Below are 18,174 nucleotides of genomic sequence, written 5' to 3' on the forward strand. Positions count from 1 at the left end.
TCCATTACTCCTAGTCTTGTTGCCACAGTTTTCCTTTGGGAAAAATCAGTCTAAGTAATCCCAGTGTGGTCTACCCCTGACTTCAGAACTGGGCTACTTGGGGCTTCCACCCCCATGGCTACAGGGGCTGGGTCAGGGGTGAGCCATGAGAGCCTTTCCCAGGAACAAATGAGGGAGAGACACTCTTTCTGCTGGAGATTTAAGATGTGCTAGGAGGGAGCCTAGAGCTTCTGGAAATAACACTGCGTGGGAACAGCCTCTGTTTCAGTTACTGCTGCTGTGTAACAAACTGCCCCAAACTGTAGTGGCTTAAATGACAATTGTTTTATTATACCCCATGAGTTCTGTAGGTCAGTGCACCATGTAGGGCTTGACATGGCAATTCTTTTTTTTTTTGTGACATTGATTGAGGCCACTCCATGGCACTCCTCTGGTGAAAGAGCCGGTCTGGTCTGGAGGGTCCGGGACTGTCACACTCACTGTTTAGTACCTGGGTGGTGCGGGCAGAAAGGCCGGACCCAGCGGGACTGACTCCCCACCCACACACGGACACCAGTCTCTCCAGTATGGTGGTCTCAGGGTGGTTAGACCTTCTTACATGCCAGCTGGCTTTCCCCAGGGCAAATGTCTCAAGAGAGCCGAATGGAAGCTGCATGACCTTTTCTGACCTACTTTTAGAGGTCTACCTCATTCTTGGTTACAAACAAGTCATAGGGCAGCTCAGATTCAAGGGGAGGGAAATGGGATTCTACCTTTTTCAAAAGTTGCCTTGGCTAGTGTGGCTCAGTGGATTTAGTGCCAGCCTGCAAACCAAAAGGCTGCCAGTTCAATTCTCAGTCAGGACACAAGCCTGGGTTGCGTACTGGCTAGGTCCCCAGTTTGAGGGCGTGTGAGAGGCAACATCTCTCACACATTAATGTTTCTCTTCCTCTCTTTCTCCCTTCCTTCCCCTTTCTCTAAAAATAAATAAGTGAAATGTCTTAAAAGGTTGTTATAAGGGTTTATACGAACCACAATGATGCATGCATGCCAGGGAGCGAGATCTAAAACGCTCCCTAGATTCTACCTGTCGATGGCGGAATAGTGAAGTCTCATCGCACAAGACCGCATACAGTGGAAGCTGTCATTGCAGCCGTCTTTGGGAAACACAGACCACCACAGCCTCCCTGAGAATGAAGTGATCTCAGAGAAAGCAGTTGTGAAATGGAAAGAGAACAGTCCTTATGATATCTGAACCTGGATCCAGTTTTTTTCCAAGACTTCAGTTATGAGAACCATCAGATTCTTCTTCTGCTTCAGCCAATCTGAGTTGTGTTTTTGTCACTCGCAACTGAAAGAGCTTTTCCTATTAGTGAGCATATCAGTTACCTATTGCAGCACAACAAGCCCTGCAAAAACTCAGCGGCTTACAACAATGATGGGCTGGCTTGGCGGTTCCTCTGTGGGTCCTGCCTGGGCTCACTCATGCAACTGCTGGAGTGGAAAGTTCAGGATGCCTCAGTCACATACCTGGCTGTTGGCTGGGGGGCCTCCATTCTTCTCCACATGGTCTCTCTCTCGTGTTCCAGGAGGACAGACTGACTTCCTCCTTCCTGTGTGATGGTCTCAGGCCAGTGTTCCAAGAGAGCGAAGGTGGCAAGGTTTCTTGAGTCCTAAAATCCAGAAGTTGTATGATGTCACTTCTGTCATATTCTTTTGTTCAGAACAAGTGACAAAACCAGCCCAGATCACAAGAGTGTGTAAATAGACTCCACCTCATAATGGGAGAGTTGCTAAGAATTTGTGACCGTATTTAACCCACCTCAGTATGATAACTAGCTGGGTCACGTAGACGGGAACATTTGCAGAATTAGTGTATGTGTAGGAAATGGGGAGTGTGTGCCAGACAGACAGAGCCAGACTCTCCTGGGCATGTTTTCACTGAGAAGCATACAGTTGGAGTGTGATTTGCATGGGGGCCCCTCTGTCTACACGAGACTGCTTGTTTCCAGGGTCAACTTTGAGTCGAAGACTTACTGTGTCTGAGTGACTTCACCTCCGTGAGCCTCAGTGTTCCTCTGTAAAATGGGTGTGATCATCCTTACTTCATCGTTCAGCTGAGAGGCTCAGGATGAGATAATGACCATGAAGGTGCTTGGCAAATTATAGAGCGCCGTATGCATGTGACTGAACATCATTATCGGAGACCTGGGAAGGAACGATCAAGGTGGGCTTGGGTGGTCAGAGAGGGTAGGAGGGAGGAGACTGAGCTTTGAAAGATGGGAAGATGCACACCGGTGGAGGGGAGGGGCTGTCTTTCAAATTAGGAAGCTGGGGAATAAATCTATAAAGGCACAGAGGTGGAACAGTGACAGACTGTACCTGGAACAGGGAGAAGAACAAGGTCAGAGGGGCATCTCTCCCATTACCCTGGATGGACTCCAGGTCTCTGGGCTCCCTAGGTACTGGATCAGCAGAACTTTATGGTCACTTGGAGCTTCAGTCAAGTGCTCCAGTCCCCAGGGATCACTGGTGGCCTGTCCCTAGCCAGGCCTGCAAAGCCTCCCCAGGCCTCAGGGGGGCGATGATGAAAGCATGCGAGAGGGGATCAGACAACGTCTTAGAGACAGCATCTTCCTCCGGAGCCACCAGCATCGGGTCGGACCCTCGCAGTGTTCCTAAGCTCCCTTCCCCGCAGGAGTGTAAGAACCCTTGGCCATATGCTTAGGTCACAGGTGGCCTGGCTACACTGGGCTCCAAGACCCCTCCCAGTCCCCTGGACAGGGGTGGGGTGATTGATGGGTTTCCAATGTGTTCCAGGCAGAGGCTTGGAGCTGCTGCAGACTAGCCTGGCCTGCAGAAGCTCCAGATGGCCATTTATGGCTGGGGCGGACCCATCCAGGTCAGGCGCTGAACTGTCTAGACCTGTGGCTACCTCCCAAGCCCTGTCTGTTTGTCCGTCTCTCCTGGGGTTCTGGCTGAGGAGAGCAGCAGCCTGTCCTTCCAAGGAGTCCTTGGGTGAGGGGTTAGGGGTAGACTCAGATTTCCCCAATCTAGTTCCGTGCAGCGCACAGCTCAGACCCACTTAGGGGCAGGAAAGGATCTTTGTGGTCTCCCAGTGCTCAGCCTAGAGCCTGCCCAAAACAGGACCTCGGTGAGGGTGTGTGGAAGGAGAGAGCAGATGCTGGCATGGGGGCAAGGCCACAGGGGCCAGGCCTCTTATCTCCAGGCCCCAGCACGAGGCAGGAAGCCCAGGCTAAGCTGAGTGAGCTTGGGTGGGACAGGAGGCAGCCCCCAGCACTTTGTGGATACCCCCTCCCCACCTCCTGCTGCCAGCTGGGACTCTCTCCTTGTGTGAGGCCCATGACCCAGCAGCATGGATAACATCTGGGAGCTTTTGGAAATGCAAAATCTCAGGCCTCACCTCAAATCAGAAACTCTGGGGTGGGGCACAGCAGTGTGTGTTTTAAGAAGCCTTCAAGGCATTCTGACAAATGCCAGAACTGTAGAACCATTGCCTGAGACAACGGGCAAACTCATGCTGAGGGGGAGGCAGGTGAAGTCCCAAGGTACAGGCAGCTGCTTATGTCACCCCTGGGTAAGGTGGGCTGTTCACGTGCTGGTGGGCATCCGTTACCAGAGTCAGACAAGTACTCCCAGACCAGCACAGGGTCTCCCGAAGTCCACGTGCAGGGGCTCTGGGGGTCTGATGCACACAGACAGGCACCCAGATGGAAGGAGATAGGGTCAGGGAAGAGCTGTTCTCCCCGGGTGACATCCTGTGCCCTGCAGTTCCTTTGTTCCTTGTTCCTTCTGAGGATTTCTGAGTGCGACTTCAGAGGCCCGAGAAGCTGAGTGGTTGTCCGATTCCAGCCAGGCACACCCAGCTGAAAGGTCAAGTGGCCTGTGTGTTTAAGAGAGTTTGAAGTATGTGATAAAACCAACAAAGTCCTTTCTCTGTGTGAGTGGGCCACAGCCAGGGGAACATGGGGGATCAGCAAGCAGAGCCGTGAAATCCTGCCCAGACGTACGATTCCCCGTGGCCCCTTCCCGGGGCTGCTCCCAGTGCCCACCCCAGCTCCCCACCCATCTCTCTGTTCTGGCCTGTGGAGCCCCAGGCCGCTGTCCGCTTGGCCAGTGACCAGGCCCTGCGGCATCTCCCCCTAAGGATCTGGAAGTGAAATCCCAGCCTCTGGGAGCTGCCTGGGATGTGGGGAGGGGAGAGAGAGGCTGAGCTTCCTCATGCTCAGATCTAGTTTCCCGGCCGCTTCCCGTGGCGCACTGCCACAGCCTGAGCCACCAGCTGTGCTATATAAGGCCCAGAGTCTGGGCTGCTGAAGAGACGAAGATTTGGACCCCCCAGCTGAGGAGTCCTGCTCAGGACACGGTGAGCCCCTCTCCCCTTCTCCTCGCCCCATCCCTGCACCCCACCGTCCGGCTCAGCCTTCCCTGCCCTTCCCTGACCACCCTTCAGCTCCCCTAGAGAAGAGCCCCTTTTCTGCTTTGGAGGTCTCTCTGTTCTCCCATTGGCCCAAAGTTCTCTTCACCCCCCCTCTGAGGTCAAGGACCCTCAGATGACCCCAGCCGGGATCTTCGTACCTCTGGGCACCCTGTTTCTTTCCTGCGGTCAGCCAGTCTTCTTGGTCTGCGAGTTCTGAGGACCGTAGGATGGGAGCCTGACCGGCAGAGCATATGCCGGGGAAACTTCCGCGGGCTGCCAGATGGGAAATGGTTTTTCCACGAGGTGCCTCAGGCCACCTTGGCCTCCCAGACCTTCCCAGAGCGGTCTCAGACCGAGTGCCGCGCGGCCGGCGGAGCACTCTGCTCCCCGCTCAGAGGCCGGAGCTTTCCGTAAGACACTGAGAGCCGGAGACCTTGGGGACAGAACGCCCGTGCCGCTGTTCCCCGGGCTGAGAAACAGCTGGTGATGGGATGAAGGCTTAGAGCTAGATAATCAAAAATCTGAGATTGGTCTGTTCTCCCCCTGGATTAGCTAAGTACTTTCGAATCTTTTTTCCAGAAAGGAGAAATCTTCCCCCTTCCCACCATATCCTGGACTTTGGAAGTTAAAGAGAACTGCTTTTGAATCTCTAAGGACTGGTCAGATCTGGGTTGACCAGAGCTCTGGGGAGAGAGAAGAAGGAGCAGGACCCTGGGCCACACCCCGCGGGTCCCTGTCCTCATCACCCGGCTGCTTTCCTCTTCCCGCTCCGGCAGGTACTGGGGAGCCTGGAGTCTCACAGTGCGTCCCCCCTGCCTTCCTTCAGTGGGCTCCTGGCTGTGTAACTCCTGCCAGACCCCACATAAGCAGGCCGGAAATGTGTTCCAGCTGCAGCCTGTGCACATCTGGGAATGTGTTCACAGAGGTGGCATGTCTGAGGTCTCGGTGCCCTTCAGCTTGCCTGCCCTGTGAGGGGACATGGAAGTTGGGGCAGGGCTTCACAGCCTTAATACGTAGCCCCTTTGCATAAGAGTGTGAGCCCCACCAAAGGGTGGCAAAACATGCCCCCAGTACCCAGGTCTTGGAAGTGATTAATGAGTCTCCCAGAAGTTGCTGGGAGTGAGTCCAGGCTCCTCCTCCCTGGCAAGGAACTTACTCTTCCTTTTGCCTCACCTTGATGTGGGGTCCTAGCACCTGGGCTCAGGGTGTGAATCCAGGTCTGTCTCATTTGCACCCAGGTTCTGGACCTCTGCACCCTCCTAGCTGCCTGCATTTGCAGCTTCATCAGGTGTTACCTTCCGCAAGACTTCCTTCTGTTTACCCTTCCACCTTGATAGGTTAAGATATTCTGCTGAAGCCATAAGAGGTGACCCAGAAATGTGGAGCCTGACAGGCTTGGTTTCTTTGCAGGCCGTTGGATCTGAGAAGCTTCCTAGGGGACCACATTCCAGGGACGACCTGACTCTGTGAAGCATCCTTACCCATCTTCCGTCAACGTCCCCACAGGGCCTGGGGGGAAGATGGTGGGGGAAAAGGCCTGGGTGTTCTTCTTCCTCCTCATCCTGGAGGTCACCTCTGCGTTGGGTACAGGCTAAGTATCTGCTCTCTCCCAAATCCCCACCTTGACATAGTAAAGTCACGTCTGCTTTGGGACTCAACTCTGCATCTGCCTTAAGACCTGAGACTGGGTTGTAGCTGCATTCAAAATTTATGCCCTGCTTGTTTCCTCCAAGGAGTTGAGATGGTTCCCAATGTTAAAACTCACAGGGCAGAATCTTTTAAATGAGAAGAATGAGCTGTCATTTAGAGAGGGGAAAAAAATAAGAGGGTTACCACTCCTGTATGATCAATTTAGCTTTGAGCCTCCTGGCAGCCAAAGCAAAAGGAAATCGCAAGGGATCACTGAGTTCTCAAAAGCAGGTTTGAAGTTCAATCTGGTTTTAGTTTTATGAAAATTCTTTTGGCCTAAAGCTCCGTTTCATTTAGACCTTGAAGCTAAATTTCACAGACACTAGAACCCCTTCTGGTCTCCTTGTCCTCTAACCCCATCTTCTGGTGACACAGTTCTCAAAGGAAGAGGTAGAGAGAGAATTTGCTTAATGGACCCTCTAAGGCTTCTAAGTACCAGAGCTCCCAGAACTACCCTGTATACACACACTCTCCATCCCCCCTTTCTCTCCTGGTTTCTAACCACATACTCAGGTGAAGAAAGAGAAATTGCCAAGCCCTTCCTTTAGAGCTGCACGCCCTGCGGGCTTTGTGACCACAGGTGCGGGAACAAAGGCCGTCTCAGCGTCTTGCCAGGCCCTGAGTGCCTGCTTCCTGAGTTGCTCTTTTCATCCCAACAGCTGCTGCCTGGGTGGAGAATTAAAATTTAACCATCCAGGGGAAATCAGAATCATTTGGTTAAAAGAACTCCTATCACCCCGATTAAACGGGATAGAGAATTCTGATCCGGCTCCTCACATGAGAGTTCATTGCTTTTCAAAGCTTTTGCAGCCCTCTGCTCTCCCATCCCCTTCCCATTCCGGGGCTCCAACCCAGCCTCGGGTGGGGTGGGGCTGGGAGCTGCCTCGCACCCGTCCTCAGGCAGGCCCGCCATCCTGGGTTAGAAAATTGAGGACTACTACCCCAAGTAGGCAAAAAACAAAACAAAACAAAACAAAAACCCTCTTTAGGGGGAGGGTGGACTCCCACAACCAAACCTTGCCAAGGGAAGGGAAGGGGACATCTATTGCCCAGGCATTGAGCTAACAGGAGTTGCTAACATTTATTTGGCAAGCACTATGGGCTAGGTTTTGTTCAAAGTGGATTTTATGAATGAGCTTATCTAATCTCCACAATCCTCTGAGGCAGGAACTATTATTGTCCACGATGTATGATGAGGGAACAGGGGTCAGATGAGTTCAGTATCTGTCCTGAGGTCACATGGTTAGGAAGTGGCAGAGTCTCTGGATTTCATGATCTCAATCTTCGTCTCTTTTAGAGATGTTCACTTGGGTGACCTCCCAGACTCCTCAGGCCAGCCTGGTCACCCCGCGAGGTGGAAATTAATGTTCCCACCTTTCAGGCAAGGAAAACAAGGCTCCATTCTGGGAAGGACAGGCCCAGAGCCTAATGTAGGAGCTCGGGCCCCCTGGCTGCCCCACATCTTCCAAAGATCCATTTCTAGAACAAGAGCAAAAAGAGGACGGCCATTTATTGAGCATGTACTACATCCCAGTACTACATGCATGTACTACATCCCTTTCTACTCATTATCACCCTGAATATGCCCAGAGCCCTTTGATGTAGTGATTATTAATGCGGCCCTATTTTATGGGGAAACAGACTTGGAGGAATAAAGCTCTTCTGAGGTTGCACAGGCAGTAAGTGGCAGAGTGGGGATTCGAACGCACGTCCTGTGCTTATGCTCCATCTACCACATCGTACTGCTTCCCTGCGTCTTGAGAGGCAAGTAGCAGGACCCTGCTGGGCCCTGGTAACTGACGTTTCTGGTCTCTCACTTCTCCTGGCCCTCAGGGAGGCAGATGATGCTCACCCAGTCTGTGAGAAGAGTCCAACCTGGGAGAAGGACCCTCCGCACCTTTGCCAAGCCTTTGAATCCCCCAGAGAGTGAGTTGTGGCTGAAACTGGGAGAGGTCACTGGGGGGTGTTTACTGAGCTTGGGCATGATATCAGGGTTGCAGGCAAATCCACTTTTACAAGGCCTTTGGCCTACATCTTTGCCCAGGCAGAGAGACCTAATACTAGGACACTCCAGAATTGTGAAGCTGCTTTATGTGCTTGGGGAATGCTGTAGGACTTGCTGGGGCCACAGCATAGGCTGGTGAGGAGAGAGAGTGGAGATGAGGATGGAGAGGATGTATACAGAAGGGCAGGAGATTGGACACATGCTGGAGAGACAGATGAGACAGGCCCTGAGACCTGTGTAGGGGTCTGGGCTGGAGCAGAAATGATAGCAGGGATGACGCCCAAGGCAACTGGAGCTCACACTGGGCTCCAGGGCCTGGCTCCGCCCCCACCTGGCTCTCTCTCTCTCAGCTCCTGGTGAGTGGACAACGTGGTTCAACATTGACCACCCAGGTGGGCAGGGTGACTATGAGCGGCTGGATGCCATTCGCTTCTACTACGGGGACCGTGTGTGTGCTCGGCCTCTGCGCCTGGAGGCTCGGACCACTGACTGGATACCCGCAGGCAGCACCGGCCAGGTTGTCCATGGCAATCCACGCGAGGGCTTCTGGTGCCACAACCGGGACCAGCGGCCTGGCCAGAACTGCTCCAACTACACCGTGCGCTTCCTCTGCCCACCAGGTGAGCCTGAACGGCCCCACCCCCTACCTGCCTCTGGCCAGGGGTAGTCCGATACCACACATATGTGCGCCTTTGCTCCTAATAATAACCCATTAGTGTTACGAGAGCCGTTGTCTTTCCAACAGTGTTCTGTGTTTCTGGGTGCTCTTCGTTCAATCCACGTCACTGGGTGCCTGTGGCATGGAGATGAAGACCACAGACCCCGGAGCCGTGCTGCCTGGTCCCAAGCCTGGGCCTGCCAGCTGAACTGCATTTTGTAGGCAGATTTTCTGAAGCTCTCTGAGCCTCAAGTTTCTTCCATGGAGAACAGGGGTAATACCAGCCCATCTCTGTAGGGGTTCTTTATGAGGATTAAATGAGATCATGAATATAGAGGGCTGTTCCCAGGTGAACATTCACTAAATGCTGGCTTCCATTGAGTTCCTATGTGCCAGACACTTGTACTAGTTATCTACATCACTCAAACTTCACAACTGACCTGTGAGGACTCCCTATCTTGACAAGTCACTCCAGGTTCAGAGAGGTTAGGTAACATCTCGTAGCTACACAGCCATAAATGGAGAGCTTTGGTTTGAACCCATGTCTGTGTTTGCAGAGTCCAAAAGTTTTTGTTCTGTACTTCTTCCCTCCCCACACTGGATAATACAGGGCCAGTCTCGGGCCTGCCCACTTTGCAGATGGGCACTCACCGCTTTCGTGGTTCTGCCAGGGCGCGCAGCCTGACCCTGCAGGCCCAGGAGGCAGTGCTGGCTATCTGGCAAGTGGGAGCTCAGGCTGCACAAGGTTTCCTGGGCAAGGTCCAAGGCCCCCATTTTGGCACATAGGCCTCAGAGCGAAGGTGAGTCAGGTAAACGGAAAGGGGCTTGATGTCTGAATCACTAAAGTCCCACACCCTGGTGGCTATTTCCACACTGGTGGAGAGGAAAGATGGTGCCACCCCTGCACAGCCTGGGACAGCATATCAAAGTCCCAGAGCTCAGCCAAGAAGTCCTTCCACCTGTAGCCCATATGGTGTCTTTGTGCAAATTAGAGACAACCCTTCCTCCAGACGCTTGACTTCCATCTGTTGGAAACATCACTGCGGCAAGCACACATGTTAGTGACATCTACAATGTAAACAGAGGCCCTGCTGTCTGAGGAAATCCAGCCTCGGGTCAGGTTTCCTGACAAAGTCCCCTCGGGAGGGAAGTCAGACTGTCTGCTGCTCCTGCTTTACAGGATCCTTGCGCCGAGACACAGAGCGCATCTGGAGCTCGTGGTCTCCCTGGAGCAAGTGCTCTGCTGCCTGTGGTCACACTGGGGTCCAGACCCGAACACGCACCTGCTTGGCAGACACAGTGTCACTGTGCGGCGAGGCCACTGAGGAGGGCCGGCTCTGCATGGAGGAGGCCTGTACAGGTATGGCTGTTGTTCCTAGTACTGGGCCGGGTGTGGGCAGAGGCTGAGCAGCCTAGAATAGGTTAGAGGAGCAGACTGAGATGGATTCATTCATCTAGTCATCAAGCGTTAACTGAGCTGCTATTATGTGCTCTGATGGAGGGATACAGAGTATAAGGTGGGAGCACAGAGCAGAGTCTGTTATCATAGCTTAGGGGAATCAAAGAGGACTTCCTAGAGGAGTATCCTGAGCTAAGTCTTGAAGGATGGGCAGGAATTAGTCATGCTAATAAGAAAGAGTAACAAAGGCCCAAGGAGGAAGGGAAGTCTATGCAAGTCCACAGGCTGAAATGTAGCTGAAGGAGGCTCAGAATTCAGATAAGCCCTCCTGATGTGGCCCCGTCTCCTGCAGCCTGTGACCTGACCTGCCCCATGGGCCAGGTGAATGCTGACTGTGATGCCTGCATGTGCCAGGACTTCATGCTGCACGGAGCTGTCTCCCTCCCTGGGGGCTCCCCAGCTGCAGGGGCCACTGTCTACCTGCTGACCAAGACGCTTAAGCCACTGACCCGGACAGACAGTAATGGGAGATTCCAAGTTCCTGGCTTGTGCCCTGATGGCAAAACCACCCTGAAGATCACAAAGGCCAAGTTTGTTCCCATCAAGCTCACAATGCCCAAGACTAGCATGAAGTCAGCCACCATCAATTCAGAGTTCACAAGGGCAGGTACTTAAGTTCTCTGGGGTGGGGCTGGACTTTTAAATAAAGGGATTACAGTGCTAAGAGCTGGTTTTCTGGTTAGGTAAGGGGCTGGACTTTTAAATAAAGGGATTACAGTGCTAAGAGCTGGTTTTCTGGTTAGGTAAGAGTAAAATTCAAAATCCTTACTGTGACCTACAAGGTCCTACATCCTCTGCTCCCCTTTACTTCTCTGCTCTCTTCTTCTGTCACCCTCTCCTGTGCCCCTGCTGAGTCACCTACTCCAGCTACATGTCCTCCTCTCTGTTCCTCAAACGCACAGGCATACTCCTGCCTCAGGGCCTTTGGACTTGCTATATACTCCCTCAAATGAGTTCTTCCCTAAACAGGCCACCTTATCTAAAATAGGCATTGCATCCCTGACCAGTGTGGCTCAGTTGGCTGGGCATCATCCCACAAAGCAAAAGGTCATCTGTTCGATTCCCAGTCAGGGTACATGCTGGGTTGCAGGTTTGGTCCCCAGTCACGGTGTGTACAAGAGGCGACTGATAGGTGTTTCTCTCTCACGTCGATGTTTCTCTCCCTCTCTTCCTCCCTCCCTCCCTCTCTCTAAAAGTAAATAAATAAATAAAATCATTAAAAAATATTTTTAAAAATAAAATAAAATAGTCATTAAAATACATTGTGGGGTTCGGAGGTCAGAAAGAGAGAGAGATGCTGGGGGGAGGGTGGTTTCAGAAATGGTGCAGAATGGCCGGAGGCCCTGCTGGAGGCAGCAGAACAGGAACGTTGCACTATTCAGTCCAGTTCGCCCGTCCCGATGGCAGTGCCGGGGGGTCCCGGCGGGCACCAGAATCCCCTTCCTTCTCCATCGCCTCACCCAGATGCTGTCTGCCGGGCCGTGGGAGCAGGTCGTAGGCGGAGGAGGTAGAACAGGTGGACTTTATTCCGAATCAGCACCCTAATTAGGACCTTTAGAGAGGGGCAGGTGGGGCGTGGGGTAGGGTATATGTGAAGTCATACAAGGTTAACTTGTGACTCTGGAGAATCCGTCACAAAGGAATACCCCAAAACACCATTCTCATCTTCTGTCCCAGAGACTCCATACATCGTGAAGAACCCCGTGACAAAGGCGCGGAGAGCAGGGCAGAGTGTGGCCCTGTGCTGTAAGGCCACGGGGAAGCCCAGCCCAGACAAGTACTTCTGGTGAGTAGCCTGCCAGCCACACCGCACTGCCCATTCTCCTCTAGGCAACCAGAGCTCTCTTACACTCAGTCTGGTCTTATGAATCATAACACCAGCCAACAGAATCAAGTGACAAGGAAGGCCCTGGTACAGAGCCCGGAAGCTGGCACTTTTAAGTGGGGGCCCACAGGTCTGAGGCCACCTGGACAACCAGGAAGCCCTGTCGTGGTCCTCTTGAAACTGGGGCCCACGCTGAGCAGCTCTGGCCCCTGGGTCCTGACTTGCATATCCTCAGGACACAGGACAAGATTCCTCAGCCCTGCCTCCCTGAAAAAGGCAAACAAGGGCAGGGTCTCCAGTGGCTGTGAGTCCTGTTCCCTTCACCAACATTTTACAGCCACTGTCTCATTTCACCCTCCCCGTGATTCTGTGACGTCAGCTCGGAATCACTGCTCCCATTTTATTGAGCAGGAAGCCGAAGCTAAGTGAGGTACGAAGATTTGTCCCAGGATTCACAGCCAATGAGCTGGGTGGGGGCTGAGACTCAGTCAAGTCCCTTGACTCCCAGGCTAGTCAGTGCCCTTGGATGACTTACACCAAAAGTGGTGTTGGCAGCTGCAGGAACCCATCCACCACCTGTCTCCCTGGCTGCTTGCCCCTGGCGCTGCCCCTCAGGCCACACCTCTCCGTCCCTTGCAGGTACCACAACAACACACTACTGGACTCCTCCCTCTACAAGTACGAGAGCAAGCTGATGCTGAAGAACCTGCGGCGGGACCAGGCTGGGGAGTACTTCTGCAAGGCCCAGAGTGACGCCGGGGCTGCAAAATCCCAGGTTGCCAAGCTGATTGTCATAGGTAAGCCTGTCTGGGCCTCTGGAGGGCCCTGCTGCAGTACTGGGAAGCATTCCAGTGGGCATAGCTGGGCAATAAAAACCCCAGCGTGTCTGTGCTGGGTAGGGTGCTGTGTTCTCTGGGACACAAAGATGGCACAGATCCCAATCCTACCCTCATGGAGCTGCCACCCCTGGAGAGGTGAAGAATTGCAAATTAGAGACAAGTAAAGACAGACCAATGCAGCTAAAACAGGAGATAAGAGGCCATGGACTTTGTAGGTGAGAAACAGGGACCCTCCAGGTAGGAATGGCCGCAGGTGGCTTGAGGGAGCCATCAGTGGTCACATTTCAGCTGGGGTTTAAATAGTGGTTCTTAGCTTTGGCTGCCCAGGGGGAATCACCTAGTTGGTTTCAAAAACAGTGATGTCTGGGTCTCACCCCCAGAGTTTGATTTTAGTGGCTTGGGATGTGGCCTGGGTATGCGCAGTTTAAAAGCTCCCCCAGGTGATTCTAATGTGCAGTCAAAGTTGAAAACCCCTGTTCTACAGAATGGCCGGAGACCGTGTGTATGGCCAGGGGAGAGTTCCAGGCCACGGGGCCAGTGTGAGCACAGGGCCTGCAGTGGGACACTGAGGGGCTGTACAGGAAATGGAACCTGATCGGAGCGTGCTTCCAGAAGTGAGCTGGCGGGGAAACTCGAGGCCAAAACCAATCAGGAACCTGTACTTGGAAAGTCAGGGAGAAGGACAATAGCTTAGTAATTGGCCTAAACAAAACCAAACAAAAGGCAGCAGAAAAAATTTATTGGAAGGATTCTGGAAAATTTTAGAGACTCCAAGAAAGTTGAGCAACAGACGTCCAGACACAGGACGGTCGGGCCTTGGCAACCACGGGGCCCCGTCCGCTGTGGTCCTGGCCCATGGCACCAGTGTCCCATTTGTCCCAGTTATTTTTTTAATACTTTCAATTTTTATACTTTCAATTTAAAAAATAGTTTTCTATTCTAAAGTTCAATTTATAGATAATAAATTAATGACATACAATTGACAAGTATATAGGCACACAGCCAAACTATATTGTAAAGTAGAAATAAAAAGAAAATACTTTTAATACAAAATAGTATGTATTTCAATATGTAAGGGCTTTGACATAATTACACAAGAATGCCAACGGTCAGACACGTGCACTTGAACCCGGTCACTGTGAATGTGACCGCTGCAGATGCGGATGGATACCGGACTGTTATTTTGGTGGTTCACATTCCTCAGGTAAGGTTGTAGGCACGTGATTTTTTCTGAGACAAGGCACAATTCTTGGTATTTTTCCAAGCTAAATGAAGTGCAATCTTTGCTTGACTTTTATGGTAGTTGCATTTTTGAAAAATTCAATGCTATAGTAAAGCCATGTAAGAAAATAACAAGGTTCTGATCATTTTCAACAGAGTTGCCACCTACACGAATGTCTGGCGGGATATGTGAAAGTCACACAGGACACAGGAAAATTCTTTATGCAGAAAAGTGCCAGGTTTTGCAGGTCATGGCGCAGCAGTGCCCCTGCCTGCTATGAGCTGTAACACTCCCAGTGCAGGCGTAACTCAACGCACGCTCACAGGTTTTCAAGACACCTTCAGTAAGAGCCATTACTCTAGTGGTCTCAGCAACCAACCCTGTTTCTCCCTATGTACAAAAGGATTAGCAATGGCTGCTCCAGCTTCCCCAGAGGAGTTCGGTGAGAATCAGGATCATGGATACGCAAATAATTTGAAAACCATAATGCAGTGCAGAGAGGTGAGGTTAAAGAGCCCTTCGTATGGGAGGTGAACTTACATTTAACAGCCACACCATTTCCCTCCACAGGCCCCAATGAAACTCCATGCAACCCCATCCCTGAGAGCTACCTCATCCGGTTGCCCCACGATTGCTTCCAGAATGACACCAACTCCTTCTACTATGATGTGGGCCGTTGCCCTGTCAAGACCTGTGCAGGGCAGCAGGATAATGGGATCAGGTGCCAGGATGCTGTGGAGAACTGCTGTGGCATCTCCAAAACAGAGGAGAGGGAGATCCAGTGCAGCGGGTACACACTGCCCACCAAGGTGGCCAAGGAGTGCAGCTGCCAGCGGTGTACAGAGACCCGGAGTATTGTGCGGGGCCGTGTCAGCGCCGCCGACAATGGGGAACCCATGCGCTTTGGCCACGTGTACATGGGGAGCAACCGTGTGAGCATGACTGGCTACAAGGGCACTTTCACCCTCCATGTCCCCCAGGACACTGAGAGGCTGGTGCTCACGTTTGTGGACAGGCTGCAGAAGTTTGTCAACACAACCAAAGTGCTGCCCTTCAACAAGAAGGGGAGTGCAGTGTTCCATGAGATCAAGTTGCTTCGGCGGAAAGAGCCCATCACCTTGGAGGCCACAGAGACCAACATTATCCCCCTGGGGGAGGTAGAGGGTGAAGACCCTGTGGCTGAGCTGGAGATCCCATCCAAGAGTTTCTACAAGCAGAATGGGGAGCCCTATACAGGAAAAGTAGAAGCCAGTGTGACCTTCCTGGATCCCCGTGACATTTCCACAGCCACAGCTGCTCAGAGTGACCTGAACTTCATTGATGATGAAGGAGACACCTTCCCTCTTCGGACATATGGCATGTTTTCTGTGGACTTCAGAAATGAGGCCACCTCCGAGCCACTTAACGTTGGCAAGGTGAAGGTTCACCTTGACTCAACCCAGGTCAAGATGCCAGAGCATGTGCCCACGATGAAACTCTGGTCACTCAATCCAGCCACAGGGCTGTGGGAAGAGGAAGGTGACTTCAAATTTGAAAACCAAAGGCGGAAAAAGAGGGAAGAGAGAACCTTTCTGGTGGGCAACATGGAGATCCGAGAGAGGAGGCTTTTTAACCTAGATGTACCTGAAAGCAGAAGGTGCTTTATCAAGGTGAGGGCCTACCGGAGTGAGAGGTTCTTGCCCAGTGAGCAGATCCAGGGGGTCGTCGTCTCTGTGATCAACCTGGAGCCTAGGACTGGCTTCTCATCCAACCCCAGGGCCTGGGGCCGCTTCGACAGTGTCATCACAGGTCCCAACGGGGCCTGTCTGCCTGCCTTCTGCGATGACCAGTCCCCTGATGCCTACTCTGCCTATGTCTTGGCAAGCCTGTCTGGTGAAGAACTGGAAGCAGTGGCATCTTCTCCTAAATTCAACCCAAATGCAATTGGTGTCCCTCAGCCGTACCTCAACAAGCTCAAGTACCGTCGGACAGACCACGAGGACCCACGGGTTAAGAAGACAGCTTTCCAGATCAGCATGGCCAAGCCGAGGCCCAACTCAGCTGAGGAGAGCAATGGGCCCATCTATGCCTTTGAGAACCTCCAGGCATGTGAGGAGGCGCCGCCCAGTGCAGCCCACTTCCGATTCTACCAGATTGAGGGGGACCGGTATGACTACAACACTGTCCCCTTCAATGAGGACGACCCCATGAGTTGGACTGAAGACTACCTGGCATGGTGGCCCAAGCCAATGGAGTTCAGGGCCTGCTATATCAAGGTGAAGATCGTGGGGCCAGTGGAGGTGAATGTGCGGTCCCGCAACATGGGGGGCACCCACCGGCAAACTGTAGGGAAGCTGTATGGAATCAGGGATGTGAGAAGCACACGGGATAGGGATCAGTCCAATGTCTCCTCTGCTTGTCTGGAGTTCAAGTGCAGTGGGATGCTCTATGACCAGGAACGCGTGGACCGCACACTAGTGAAGATTATCCCCCAAGGCAGCTGCCATCGAGCCAGTGTAAACTCCATGCTACATGAGTACCTGGTCAACCACCTGCCACTGGCAGTCAACAACGACACCAGTGAATACACCATGCTGGCACCTCTGGACCCACTGGGCCACAACTATGGCATCTACACTGTCACTGACCAGGACCCTCGAGTGGCCAAGGAGATCGCGCTCGGCCGGTGCTTTGATGGCACATCTGATGGTTCCTCCAGAATCATGAAGAGCAATGTGGGAGTGGCCCTCACCTTTAACTGCATAGAGAGGCAGGTGGGCCGCCAGAGTGCCTTCCAGTACCTCCAGAGCACCCCTGTCCAGTCTCCTGGCCTCAGCACTGACAGAGGAAGAGTGCCTTCTAGGAGGCAGCAGCAGGCAAGTAGGAGTAGCCAGCGCTGGCCTGGAGCGGTGGCCTCACTGAGGTTTCCTGAAGTTGCCCAGCAGCCTCTGAACAACTAAGTCTTTGTGGTACTTCTCTTCTCCCCCCACCTCTCGTGATAGCCGTTGTGAGACTGATGCACAAACTGCCACTCGGTTAATTTAAGCACATCTGTTCTGGTGCAGTTTGCTTGTTTTTGTTTCTTCATGCCTTTACTCACTGTCTTTGTCCCATGATATGATTGGCACATAACCCTCAAATGGCAAAATAAAGCCCCTTTGATCTTTTCTTCAGAAGAATCACAGAACACCAGAAACCGACCATTGGCAAACGTTGTGACTTTGACTGTTCCTCATTCAGTGCCATCAGTGGAAGTGCCCTCCCTTTTCTTTTTGCATGGTTTTGCCCACCTTTATGATAATGATGATCTGATGTTGAAGGTCAAATAACCAATATAAAGCATATTTCCTGGTCTTGCTGCACAGGACGTAAGCAGGGTCTTCATCACAGTCCATACGTGTAAATGGTGGTGAAATAAAGGAATAAACGCCCATATTTTTACTTGAAATGTAAATAAGTTATTTCTTTGCTGAATCTGGTACTCTAGTGCACATTTAATGTTAAGCTACTGACTATAGGGTAATCACAGTTCTCTACCAAGTCTGGAAAGAACATCTTGTATCCACAACTGCTCCAGGTTGCTAATTAGATTAGCATGCTTCCCTTTACATTTGTTTTTTTTTTTTTCCTTACTGGAAGCCCAGTGCAGCCCAGAGCAGATATCAATAAATGTACATTTTGTACTTAATTTTGAGACTGCTGTCTGTCTTTTAACCATTAAAGTGAGCCAGTCACTTGGGGAGACATGGGGGATTCCGGAAAATGATCACAGGGTGGTGTGAGCCACTGCCTCCTATAAACGACGGGTCTGGGGAATTGGACACACACTCCACAGTCAAGTTTGTTCTCATAGATCATATTTTCCACTTGTAGAGAAGAGCAGAGATTCCTGGAGTTGTGAGCATGTTCTGGGCTCCTGAGTAAAGCTAAACACATGTCCTAATTTTTCTTTCTTTCTTTCTTTCCAATACTGGGGAGCTTATACAATGGCTTGGCCCCAGGTCCGGCACACTGGCCAAGTGGTCCTTTGGCAACCCCCCACAGCCTGCTGCCTTCTCCAGCTGGCTGGCTGACCTCA

At 52.2% G+C, this 18,174-nt stretch overlaps 1 protein-coding gene across 2 annotated transcripts; it reads left to right on the forward strand.

Moving 5' to 3' along the window:
* The first annotated feature begins 4,213 nt into the window (after positions 1-4,213).
* On the forward strand, positions 4,214-17,784 carry CILP (cartilage intermediate layer protein). 2 transcript variants are annotated; one of them, XM_037155798.2, is made up of 9 exons: positions 4,214-4,366; positions 5,831-6,004; positions 7,943-8,035; positions 8,465-8,734; positions 9,953-10,132; positions 10,524-10,838; positions 11,909-12,017; positions 12,696-12,853; positions 14,688-17,784. In XM_037155798.2, exons 2-9 carry the CDS (start codon positions 5,941-5,943, stop codon positions 17,054-17,056), a joined length of 3,558 nt encoding a protein of 1,185 aa, XP_037011693.2. In that variant the 5' UTR covers positions 4,214-4,366; positions 5,831-5,940; the 3' UTR covers positions 17,057-17,784. The 2 variants fall into 2 exon arrangements, with proteins under 2 accessions (XP_037011693.2, XP_053526139.1); XM_053670164.1 differs by lacking the exon at positions 7,943-8,035.
* Positions 17,785-18,174: the final 390 nt, after the last annotated feature.

Source organism: Artibeus jamaicensis, unplaced genomic scaffold, assembly GCF_021234435.1.
Source record: "Artibeus jamaicensis isolate MK-2021 breed Jamaican fruit bat unplaced genomic scaffold, CSHL_Jam_final contig_548, whole genome shotgun sequence".
Taxonomy (NCBI): domain Eukaryota; kingdom Metazoa; phylum Chordata; class Mammalia; order Chiroptera; family Phyllostomidae; genus Artibeus; species Artibeus jamaicensis.

Bases quoted from the DNA above. Each gene is read 5' to 3' on its own strand.
- CILP (XM_037155798.2), top strand. From the start codon at position 5,941: ATGGTGGGGGAAAAGGCCTGGGTGTTCTTCTTCCTCCTCATCCTGGAG. The intron at 8,036-8,464 runs GTGAGTTGTGGC...TCTCTCTCTCAG, and splicing joins GCCTTTGAATCCCCCAGAGA to CTCCTGGTGAGTGGACAACG. The intron at 10,839-11,908 runs GTACTTAAGTTC...CTTCTGTCCCAG, and splicing joins TTCAGAGTTCACAAGGGCAG to AGACTCCATACATCGTGAAG.